This window comes from Pteropus medius, unplaced genomic scaffold (assembly GCF_902729225.1).
Source record: "Pteropus medius unplaced genomic scaffold, Ma_sr-lr_union100, whole genome shotgun sequence".
In the NCBI taxonomy this organism is placed as follows: domain Eukaryota; kingdom Metazoa; phylum Chordata; class Mammalia; order Chiroptera; family Pteropodidae; genus Pteropus; species Pteropus medius.
In genome coordinates this window covers 25,230,275-25,242,543 of record NW_024349800.1, presented here as the reverse complement: position 1 = coordinate 25,242,543, position 12,269 = coordinate 25,230,275, and the positions used below count along the sequence as shown (strand labels likewise).

Here is a 12,269-nt window from a genome sequence, read left to right as displayed (position 1 = left end):
ACCCTTTTTAGTCAATTCCTTCTTCCACCCTAGACTCCAGCAACCACTGACCTATTTAAGTGTCTTTATAATGTTGACTTTTCCAGAATGTCATACAAATAAAATTATACCATATTTCATTTTTCGCGTCTAGCTTCTCTTGCTTAGCAAAATGGACTTGAAATTTATCCATGTCGTTGTATCTGTCAGTTTGTTCCTCTTTAGTGCTAAGTAGTACTCCACTGTATGAATGTATCAGTATGTTTATCCTGACTCATCAGTGAAGGATTTTGTAGGTGTTTCTAGTTTGGGGCCATTATGAAGAAAGCAACTATAAAGCCATACAGGCTTTCATGTGACTCTAACATTTTATTTCTCTTAGGTAATAGCCTAGAAGTAGGATTATTGGATTGTATGGTAAATGTAAGCCTAACCGTGTTCTAAAGTCCCCGAACTTGCATTCCTCCCAGCTATGTATGAGAGCTCTAGTTGCTCCACATCTTCAATAGTACTTGATATTGTCAAGTTTTTGGGTTTTTTTTTTTTTTTTTAAACTTAATTGGTATGTAGTGGTCTTTCCCACAATGGAGTATCACTTATAATCAAGGATATCAGGCTTCTAAAACCTGACTTGTTTAGCAGGTCAGAATGCAGAAAATTTGAGGGATTTTTTTTCCTCTTCTTTATAGCAAATTGAATATTGGTTTGACTTATAATATTTAACATTTATTATGGAAAGTTTATAAACTCAAAATAGTTTGTATGCAAAATACTTTGTGTATGAGTTTGCACCCTATAGCTTTTATCAGACTCAAAAATTTTTAATTAAAAACCATTTGAAAATCACAATTGGAACTAACAACTAAGAAATCTGAATTATAGACTCCCTTTTTGCTTTTGTGTTCAAGATCAGTGCTTAAAGTTATTAATTTCATTATTTTTAAAATTATTTTACCAATAAATAAACCTATCTGAACATTACTATTTATTTTATAATTAAAATAAAATAAACCTATCTGAACATTACTATTTATTTTATAATTAAATCTTGATAAATTTAAAGAATAATCAAGTTAGGCACAGTTTTATTTCATTTTTTCATTGGAAAACTTTTTATGTGATTAGCCAATTATAAAATTAGATATACATCAAGATCAATTTAATTCATCTGAATTTTGAGTATAGTGTTTTTGTTTTTGCTTTTTAATAGCTTTATTAGGTTATAATTACCTGCCATAAAATTCATTTATTTTAGTGTAAAATTCACTGATTTTTAGTAAATTGTATTACAGAGTTGCACAACCATCACCACCATCCAATTTTAGTACATCTCCATCACCCCAGAAAGATACCTTGTGTTCATTTGCTGCCATTCCCCAGTTTCACTTCCCACCGTAGGCAACCAGAAATCTACTTTCTGTCTCTAGAGATTTGCCTTTTCTGTACATTTTATATAAATGAAACATACAACATGTGGTCTTCAGTAAAGTATTTTTAAGATGTTTAATTGCATTATGGGAATAATAATTGATTTTATATATTTCTTTTATTCAGGCTTTTCTCTGTATAGAATTTTCACATTGTCAATATCACTCAGAAGCAGTGGTTTATCCTCCTGCTGCAAGTTCACTGAATACTGTGGGCACTGGAATTTTCCCCTGCTGTAACCAAAAGGTTCTTCGGTTTGATCCTACTCAGCTTACAAAGGTAAATATTGAATGTTGCCCTTTTGTAGTTACAGTTCTCACTAATACTTTTTATTTAAATCTTTTCCTTTTTATTGTTTTTAAAGTCTAAAGGTAATACATTCATGTAGGATTGCTGGTATTATAGTGTTGCAGTAAATATCCTTGCACATATATCTTGGGGTAATATGTGAATATTGCAATACATTAGAGTTCTTGACACTAACACTTTTGAAAATGTTTTGTAATTAAATTTTATGAGTGATGAAAGCTCTTTATCATCGTCATCCATATAACAAATATTTGTAAAGCACCAAAATTGTATTATAGCTGTGCAATCCAGAGAGTATTGTATAAAATTAAATAGTTTCTGCCTTCATGGAGCTTACAGTTCAGGCAGTAATATCAAGATGGAAAAAAAAGAATGCAAAGAAATGTTTGAAAAAGTATGCAGGGCCATAAATGTCTGCAATAGGCTGGTCAGACTTGGGCTTTGAAGTCAAGGAAAGCCTCCTTAAGGAGTTGGCATTAGCTTGAGATCTGAGTGTGGGAAGGAGTATGTGAGGTGAGAAGAGAAAGAGCCCTGTTATAAAAAACAGGCATAGTTCAAGACAAGACTGGAGAGGTAAGTAGATGTCAGGCCATGTAGGAGCAGGACCTTTTAGGCCATGTTTGAGTTTTTTCTTTATTTCAGTTTTTGAAAATATTGGTTGCAGTGTGGAGAATGGCTTGGGGGAGTCGGTAGAGTCAGGTTCATGAGGAAGTTATTACAGTAGTCTTAGAGAAAGGAGATGGTAGCTTGGACTAGGGTAGTAGAGATGAAGAGAAATGGATGGATTCAATAATTAGGATGACTCATTTCCTACTTTCGCTACTTGATAGATGGTGATACTATTCACTGAGGATGAAACAGAAGGGAATTAGGTTTGGAGAGAAGTTCTGTTTTGGACATTTTGAGTTTGAGGTGCTTTATGAGGTAACTAGGCAAAGAGTATTAAATATATAGGCTTGAGTGCTCAGAGAATTAGCTAGACTAGGAATAATAATTTGTAAGTCTTCTTGCAAGTAAGTGATAATTCAAGCCACTAGATATAGATGAACATAAGAGCAGAGGGCCTACAATAGAACCTAGAGAAACTCCAGCATTTAATGGCTGGATAAGGAAGTATGAGCCTGCCAAGGAGAATAATAAGGAGCAACCAGAATAATAGGAAGGAAACCAAGAACATTGTCATGAAAGTTAAGGGAGTAGTGTTTAAAGAGAGAGTGATCCATGATGTCAAATATTGGTAAGAGGTCAAATAAAACAATGAAACAAGTGTGTCCTTTGGCTTTGATGACCTGGAATTCATAGATGTGAAGAACTTTTGATGGAGCGCTAGATCCAGATCAGATTGGTATGGGCTGAGGCAATGTGAATAACAACTCTTATGAAAAATTTGAGAAAGGGAGGAGTTGTATCAGTAATTAGGTTATAGGTATTCGTTTATCATTTCTATTTTTTTTTTAATTTTTGAGAGGAGAAGCCTTTTAAAACAAGTCAGTGAAAGGATCTAGTTGAGGAGAGGTTAATAGTATAAAGTTTATGAGGAGGCAGAGGAGGATGGACTCGTAAGCACAAATGAAAGTATTTGTTTAGATAGGAGAATGGGCAGCTTCTCTATTATAATATGAGAGAAGAGCAGGGTGGTTTTAGATATTAGTAAAATTGTGTTTTACTATTGAATGATAAGTTATTTCAAGCTAATGCCTTTCGTGTTTTATATAAGTAGAAGGTAAAGTTAAAAGTTGTAACTTTTTGGCTTATTATGTCTACTTACTTATTGTATTAATTACTAATATTCCACTTATTGTGAGAGGATTCAGGAATAAATTGTAATTAAACTGTGTGATAAGTGTTGTATGTGACATGTATGTTGATGAAAGTGATGTCTTGGGCTAAGAGAAATCTGGATAGCTCAATGGTGATTTATAGTTCCTGTAATGGCTAAGTAATTCAGACCAATCTTCCCACCAAAAGGCAACTAAAAAATGGTGGATGAAATATAAAGTTTATATTAAAAGCATCAACAAGTTAATGGGGAATTAGTGTTAGGATACAGGAGATTATGGGAACCCAAAGAAGTGAGCTGGCACTCAGGACCTTTTTTATCCTAGAGACAATTACCAGTCTGAAAGAAGTGACTGAGAGGTTGAGCTGAGCTTTTTGGTCCTCTATCAGGATTTCTGGGAATAATAGTCAGGGTTTAAGGTCTATCAAGAATGGGGACATTAATAAGTAACATCCCTTCCTTTGTGCTTTGAGTTGGGATCCCAACAGAAAAAGGAGCAAATCAGAAATAAACCATCCCTTGCCTGGATAACAGCCTGGCTTTGATTTATTTGGGTGGCCTAGGAAATTTCAAGCCCTGAACTTGGATTAAGGTAATCCTGGATTGCCAACAGTAACATTATTCTACACCTCAAATTATTTCTAAATTATTCTACACCTCAAATTATTTCTAAATTATTCAGCACACAAAGATAATCTGGCATAGATGAAAATAAGTTACCAAGAATGGGAACAAAAGAACTTTGACAACAAAAACAAACCACAGAATTATTGACACAGACTATTGACACAGACAATTTAAGTTAATAGAAGACAAGCTTGGAATTTTTGGCAGGGAATTATAAACTAAGAAAAGTAACAGAGATGGTTTAAATGAAAACAAATAGAAATGCTAGAACTGAAAAATGTAATAATACAAAATTTTAAGCTCAGTGACAAACTTAACACCAGATTACATATAGCTGAAAAATTAGTGAATTGAAAGATAAAAGTCAGAAGAAACGATCCAAAGTGAAGCACAGACACAATGATGAGAAATATAAAAGAGACCTAGAGAGTATATGCCTAACTTTTTTCTTGTTACTGTGTTTTTTATTTAGTCATTATCTTCTAACATGATTTAAATATTTTAGAAAATTTATTTTTCTCTGACTCTGTAACTGTTTTTTTAAATGTAAACATAAAATTTGCCATCTTAACCATTTTTTTAAATGTACAGTTCAGTAGTGTTAAATATATTCACATTGTTGTGCAACCAATGTCCAGAACTCTTTCTTCTTACAGAACTAAAACTATACTGATCATCAGTTCCCCACTCCCAACTCTTGTCAGCCCCTGGTAACTACCATTCTGCTTTCTGACTCTACATATTTGACTACTCTAGGTACCTCATATAGTGAACTCATACAGTTTTTGTCTTTTTCTGTAACGTCCAACTTTCCGATGAGGTTCCCAATAGAAGAGTAAGAGATTGGATCAGAGACAAAATTTGAAGAGATAATGGCTGAGATATTTCAGAATTATTGAAAGATATTAATTTATAAATGTAAAATTCCAGTAACTCCCAATAAGATAATAAATCCATACCTTTACTTACCATAGTGAAACTGCAGAAAACAAAAAAGTAAAGAGAGCATTTTAAAGCAGCCAGAGAGAAAAAGTACAGAATCTCTTCAAAACATCAGTAATTAGAGTTCACATCTTAGCAATAGCAATGGAAACTGGATCTTCAGTGTGCCAAAAGAAATAGTTAACAATCTGGAAATCTCTGCCTTCTTTAAATATCCTTTAAGAATGAAAACAAAATAAAGATATTTTTAGGCAAAGAAAAACTGAAGGAATTTGCAATCAGCAAACTGCTTTAAAGGAAACACTACAGATGTTCTTAAGATATAGGAAGGAGTGAAGGCCAAAAAAAGAAATTAATATATTGCGAAATCTAAATGAACATTAACTGTATAAAATAATGATGGTAATGCTTTGTAGATGTGTATGTGTGCACACAGGTATGCGTGTATGTGTTTGTAATAAATATATAATTACATTAATAATATAGACAATTTAAAATATGTAATTAATATATACTATACATTTTAATATATATTTTTAAAACTCACAACAATAGCCTTTAAGTTGGAAGAGTAGTGAAATAGAGTTCTTTAAGGTCTTTGAGAGGGAGGATATTAACAAATTAGACTTTGGTAAGTCAAGGATACATCTTACAAATTCTAGGATAACTATTAAAAGGATTGAAGAATGTGTAACTTCTAATTAATTTGCGTGAATGGAATGATTATAAAAATCAAAAATAAACAATTCTTACCAAATTTAGAAATAAAAGGAAAATGACGTAATTCAGTAAAGGATAGATAATATAAAACTTGCAACAAATATCACAATAGCAAAATGTAGAAAGCTTTTCTTTTGAAATTGAGAATGTGATAAAGATGCCCATTGTCAATACACTTCTATTCTAATTGAACTGGAGGTCCTGGACAATATATTAATGAAATAAAAAGAAAAAGGTGTAAGGACTGAAAAAGAACTGTCATAATTTGCAGATGATTTTGTGAACATAGGAAACCCTGATGAATCTACAGATAAATTATTTAAATTAATAAGAATTTAAGATTAATCTATTAAATATTATGTACAAAAATCAATTATACTTTTATAAATTGACGATGTTAGAAAATGAAATTTGAAAAAAGAAAGCACTTACAGTAGCCTTAAAAATATCAGATAGTTAAGAATAAATCTGACAAAATATGTGGAAGACTCTATATAGAAAACATATAACGTTTTTGAGAGAAAATAAAGAAAACTAAAAAATGAGTTATTGTACCATGTTCGTAGATTAGAAGACTCAACATTGTGTACATATAAATGTTCCCTAAACTGATCTGTATAGATCACTGCAGTCTCAGTGAAAATCCTGATGGTTTTTTAGGGGGAACTTTGCTGATTCTGAAATATATATGGAAATGCAGAGGGCCAAGAATAGCTAAGATTCTCTCAAAGAAAACAAAGGTAGAGGTATTTGCTCTTTCCAATATCAAGATTTATTATAAAGCTTTGATAATTAAGACAGGGCTTTGATAATTAAGATACTGGTAAAGAGTAGGTGGATGGATCAATAGAAAAAATAGAGTACTCAGCCACTTGGATACTTGACTGTGACATTACAGAGCAGTGGGCAAAAGATTGACTTTCCAATAAGAGGTACTGTGACATTGGGATATCTATATGGAAAAGAAATGAAATTAGGTTCCAGCCCAAACTATTCACACAAAAAAGACCTATATGTGAAAGGAAAACTAATAAAGCTATTAAAAAGTAATACCATAAAGGAAGAGATTTTAAATTAAAGTACATCAACTACATTAAATAAACAAACTGAAGAGACAAACTCACGGGTGGGACCATATATTAGCAACACATCCATAAAAGGATCATATTAAGAAAAAGAATGGGAACTTCTTGTTGTCCAGTGAACATGAAAAGGAGCTCAACCTCATTTGTAATTGGAAAAATGCAAATTAAAACCACAATGAGATACCACTGCACACTCATTAGAATGACTAAAATTAAAAATGTCTTACCAAGTGTTAGTGAGGATATAGAGTAATTTATTTTGGTACACACAAGCACTTGTGCTCCAGGAAACATGTAAAAGAATATTCATAATAGTATTATTTGTAATAACTCCAAACTGGAAATAACCCTTCCATCAACTGTAGAATAAACAAATTGTATATATTCATACAATAGAATACTATACATTAAAGCAATGTTAGTTACATACAACAACATGGCTGAATCATAGAAACAATGTTAAAAAAACTGAGTGAGGCAAAACTAAACTATAGTATTTAGGGATGCATCCTTAAGTGATAAAAGAGTAAAAGCAAAGAAGTAAATGCCATAAAAGTCAGGATAGAGGTTATCTTTTGGGAGGCAGTTATGGGCCTGTGGGGAGTCCTGGAGTGTTGGAAATATTCTACTTCTTAATGTGGATGGTGGTTATATGGATATTCTTGGATATTTTTTAAGATATACATTCTTTTCATGCACTTTTCTGAATGAGTTTTTTTTTTTCTTGAGTAAAAGTTGTGATACAATTGAAACATGGTGATATGACTGAGCAAAGAAAAACAAAGACATCCTGTCGTTTTTAAAAGAATATTTCTATATAATGTATCAACCTCTCTAATTTAGTGTCTCTTATACAACAGGGTTGTAAAGTGAGGGACCACATGGTTGTCCTTCGTGATCTGGGTGAAGGTGGAGATTTATTGTCCTCTTCAGCTGCTAGAATACTGGATGATCTGCATAAACACAAAGATGTCATTGTTGTGCCTTTTTCTAAAGACACAGTTTGGTGAGGCGGTGGGAGGGGAGGTGGCGGGGAAGATGCTGTACTGCAGCTTTATTCAGTGATTTCCATCTCAGAATCCTCTCTCCCCTAGTGTTTCCCCAATTACTAATGTCAGTCCTCAAATAGTTTACATTATTTCAGAAAGCTTCACTGAAATTATATGTTAGCTTACATTAAGAGCAAGCAGGTGTTTATTTGATAGGAAAAGCACTTCAAAGTATTGGAGATCCAGTGGGAGAAAAACTAATAAAGGGATTCCTTCATGATTGAAAGGTAGAGACCCACGATCTAGTTTTTGAGGTGTATTTTTTCTTTTCCCGAGTTACTTAAGCCCACCTTAAATGCTTGACGGACGCAACTAGAAAAATAGTTGATGGTTGAGGTCATCTTTGCATAAATTTGAACTCCTTGTATTTAATAATTTCTGCAGTCACTTCCATCATTTTGCAGTTGCAGCAGGCTGTCATGGTGGAGGTAGGAGGATCCTTTAATAAAGGCTTTTCTCAAAGCAGAACCCATTATAGAAGTCCATTTACCATTCAACAAGTATGGTGTCTTGAGTGCAATGATGGTCCCCCTACATGGAGTGACTTCTAAGAGAATCACTAGATGAATTAAAAAATGTGAATGTTGAAGTGGCATACCTTGTACTCAAGAACTATTTTCCTAAAGAGCGACTTATAAAACATTTGCAATAAAAAGATATCATTTGCATTTAAGTTCTTAAGAAATTGAGCACTTCTCCATAAAATGTTTTTCTTTCAAGTGATTCTGGGGTTGGTCCCTGCGATGAGAAGGGTCTAGACTGTGATGTTTTACTGGAGCCAAATACACCATGGGGCCCCAAAAGTGGGGAGCTCAATGCTGTGAGTAGTTTCTTTCATGTATTCTTTATATAAAAAATTAATGACTAAAAATTAGTGACATTTAATCTTTGATAGAAACCTAAATGGTTTAAATTGAAATTAAAATTTCTAGTTAATAAGCATTTACTAACTAATCGTAAGGTATTATGCTGAGTTAATAGGACTTATAAGGGTAATAGGACATGTTCTTTGCCCTCAAAGAATTAATAACTAATTGACTTAAATTTGGGGAAAAATTATAACATGGTCTTGAAGGTGCTATAAACATTTTTCAGTATGACATTCTTTTGAAAATAATTATAATCAGGAATGCATTTAGTTTTTCCCAAGGTTTCAAAATTGAAATGTTTTTAAGGTGACTAGAAAGCTTTGATTTCTTTGATTCTTGTTGCTAACAGTTTGCCTGTGAAATTCCTGCCTTTGCGTTGGTTGAGGTAGCATTTACTTGAGAAAGTGAAGTATTCCATGTAAAATGCATTATAAACTCCAAATGCTGTAAGAGTTCAATCATTAACATTTATTTATGAATTATATGCAAAAATAGCTAATTAGATTTCTTCACTATTCATGTAAAATCTGGTTCCTTCACTTATAAGAAAAAGCATTAAAAAGTGATTAAAATACTTCAAACAGTAAAATTATGTTATCTCTAAGTGATTTACTTGTCCTTTAGAAATGACACTTTTCTAAATTTTTATTTTTTAGATAAACATATGCAACTTCACTAGACAGTATTTAAAGCCTGAGTTTAAAGTTATGTTTCAATCTAGAAGGGAACTATACTTGTAACTTCTGCAACTCTTCTATAGTATCCATATGAAAGTAAGGAGCTGCTCTCTGGGTAGATGCAGATTTATTAATCTCCCTCTCTCTCTCTCTCTTTTTTTTTTTTTCAGTTCTCGTCACTGAAAAACTGGACTTTGCAACTGGTAAGTGAACTACTATATATTCCACTTCCATGGATCTCTTTCTTCTTAAATTAAAGTTTAGTTTAATAGAATCTTTATTAGCATCTTATTTTATAGATTTTAGTTAAATGCATATCATCATTTTCAGTGTCTACAATTTTATACTTACTAAAAATTGTTATTGTTTAAAACAGACACATGCTCTATTATCTGACTGCATAAGTCTCCTTAAGTGACTTTTTAAAAGTCACTTTTGAGTCACATTTAGGACATTGAACAAAGCAACAAATGTATTAAGTTCCAATTATTTGGTTGTTTGATTGGTTGATTTTTTTTTTTTTTTACCCGTTTGCCATTACTATGCTTTCTGCCATCAGTATTCTCAAAAATGGAGTTAGAATTTGAATCAGGGATGACAAACAGTAGGGTGGGTAGATGTTAGAAATTGATGTAGATATGTTTAATAAACACAGGGCCATGTTGACCCAGAGAATGTGCACATGTGCTTGCTTATGAGACTTCTTTAATGTTGGCAATTATTATATTTTAATTTAATCTTAATATCAAGGAACATACATTCAGTCGGGTAATAGAGGTGCAATTCAACAAATACCAAGTACCTATTAGGTGCCCATCAGTCTGCTAGAATCTGCAAAGGAAATAAATAAAAATATTTTAAAAATTATATATAATATGATCCTGTCCTAAATGTAGAAATTCTTATCTGTTTCCTGAATGTTGTGCTAGGCAGTGGTTATTTTATCAGCTCTTGTTTGGCTCATTCATCCAAAATAAATTTAGATAACTGTGTTTGAAAAAAATGCACTCAAGATATGACAGTACAACATTTTTAATAGGGTGTGTTTTGTTTCTTTAAATTCAGAAACAACAGTCATTATTTTCAGAAGAAGAAGAATATACCACTGGGTCTGAGGTCACTGAAGATGAAGTTGGAGATGAAGAAGAAGTATCCAAGAAACAAAGTACATTAATTTCTAAGTTAAAATCATCTCACTTTTATGAAAGGGTTGCATTCTAAAGGCTTTAATGCAAGAGATGAGGAATTGGCATTATAAGTCTACATGATAGGTTACAACATAGGAAAAAAATAAATTAAGGAAGCTCCATCAAGATTCCCTAACCCTGGCACTAACACAGAATACTTATAAAGTTATATAGAAAGTGCAGCATACTGAGAAATAATCCTCACCAGTTTTCATTTCAAGTGTAACCTAATAGGTTTCTCAAAATGTATGACTGACATCAGTGTACCTGAGATGATTTGAAGTGACACTCAAATGAAACATTGACTGTCATCAGAGTATGACTTAAAAAAAATTACTGAAAGCAACAAACGAACAAGACAAACAAAATCTCATAGGCACAGACAAGAGTTTAGTGGTTATCAGAGGGAAAGGGGGAGGAGAGAGGGTAGAGAAGAGTAAAGGGGGTCAAATATATGGTGACAGAAGGAAATTTAATTTGGGGTGGTGAACACAATGCAATATAATGCAAAATGATGTATTATTGAATTGTACACATTGTAATAAACTTACGTGATTTTGTTAACCAATGTCACCCCAATAAATTTAATGAAAAAATTTAGTTCACAAAAATTTTTAAAAACATGATTTTATATGACTATAGAATGAACTTGTGTCAAAATTTTTCAACTCCTTAGAGAAATAGCAGAGAAAATTTGTTCAAAAAGCATTTGAAGGTTTAGGTATTTATTGGCATATGAAAAAAAAGAGTATTAAAAAAAATATTGCAAGTTAGATACAAAACTAATGTCCCACAAAGCAATAAACCTATAACCTGTGGGGTTATCTTTTCTACTAGACAAATCATTTGCATTTCTATTAGACACAAAAATCTGCAAGTTAGCTTGAAACTTCACAGCATCTGGGCCTTTAATCAATAGTAGATGGGAAAGTCAAACAAAGACATTCTCTTAGAGACTTAAATAATTCTTGGGTGGGCATGTTAAACAGTCCTCTGGTATGCCACTGAAAGGACATGCAATCCTCCCTTTGGCTTATTTCCAAGTTTTATATAATTTTTCTTTACATGTTGAATCTCCAAGTGAAAAAATTAGTCCTTTATCTATTATTTTTCAATCCTGATTAGTCAAGAAACTGTTACTATGTTATATGAGTTTTTTCACAGTTGTCTGAGGTATAATTTACATGTAATAAAATTCTCTCATTTTTGAGTGTACACATTGATGAATTTTGGCATAGAGTTGTGTAACCACTACCAAAATCAAGACCTAGAACATCACTCTAAAACGTTACCTCTTGCGCCTTTACATTCAGTTCCCTTTCCCCACTCCCACCTCCAAGCAACTACTAATCTGCTTATCACCTTTTCTCATCTCATATAAATGAAATCATGAGCAGTGTTTTGTGTCTTGCTTCTTTCACTTAATATGATGTTTTTGAGACTCATCCATATTGTGTATATCAGTAGTTTGTTCCTTTTTATTGTAAGGTAATATTCCATTGTATGAATATACCGTAATTTGCTTATCCATTCACCATTTCATGGACATTTGGGTTATTTCCATCCAGTTCTTGGCTATTTTGAATAATGCTGCTGTGAATATTTGCATACAAGTCT

The 12,269-nt window shown here is 32.4% G+C and overlaps 1 protein-coding gene across 6 annotated transcripts in view; it reads left to right on the top strand.

The window, feature by feature from the left end:
* SANBR (SANT and BTB domain regulator of CSR) overlaps window positions 1-12,269 on the top strand; it is a 54,831-nt gene that overhangs the window by 27,270 nt on the left and 15,292 nt on the right. For all 6 annotated transcript variants that reach the window (XR_005658211.1, XR_005658212.1, XM_039887065.1 and 3 more), the window contains 5 exons: window positions 1,534-1,686; window positions 7,731-7,876; window positions 8,640-8,739; window positions 9,636-9,668; window positions 10,531-10,630. Coding sequence is in view for 4 of the 6 variants with exons in the window: in XM_039887065.1 (XP_039742999.1) it covers window positions 1,534-1,686; window positions 7,731-7,876; window positions 8,640-8,739; window positions 9,636-9,668; window positions 10,531-10,630 (532 nt within the window). In the remaining 2 variants the exon portion in view is untranslated. The remainder of the gene's footprint in view (window positions 1-1,533; window positions 1,687-7,730; window positions 7,877-8,639; window positions 8,740-9,635; window positions 9,669-10,530; window positions 10,631-12,269) is intronic.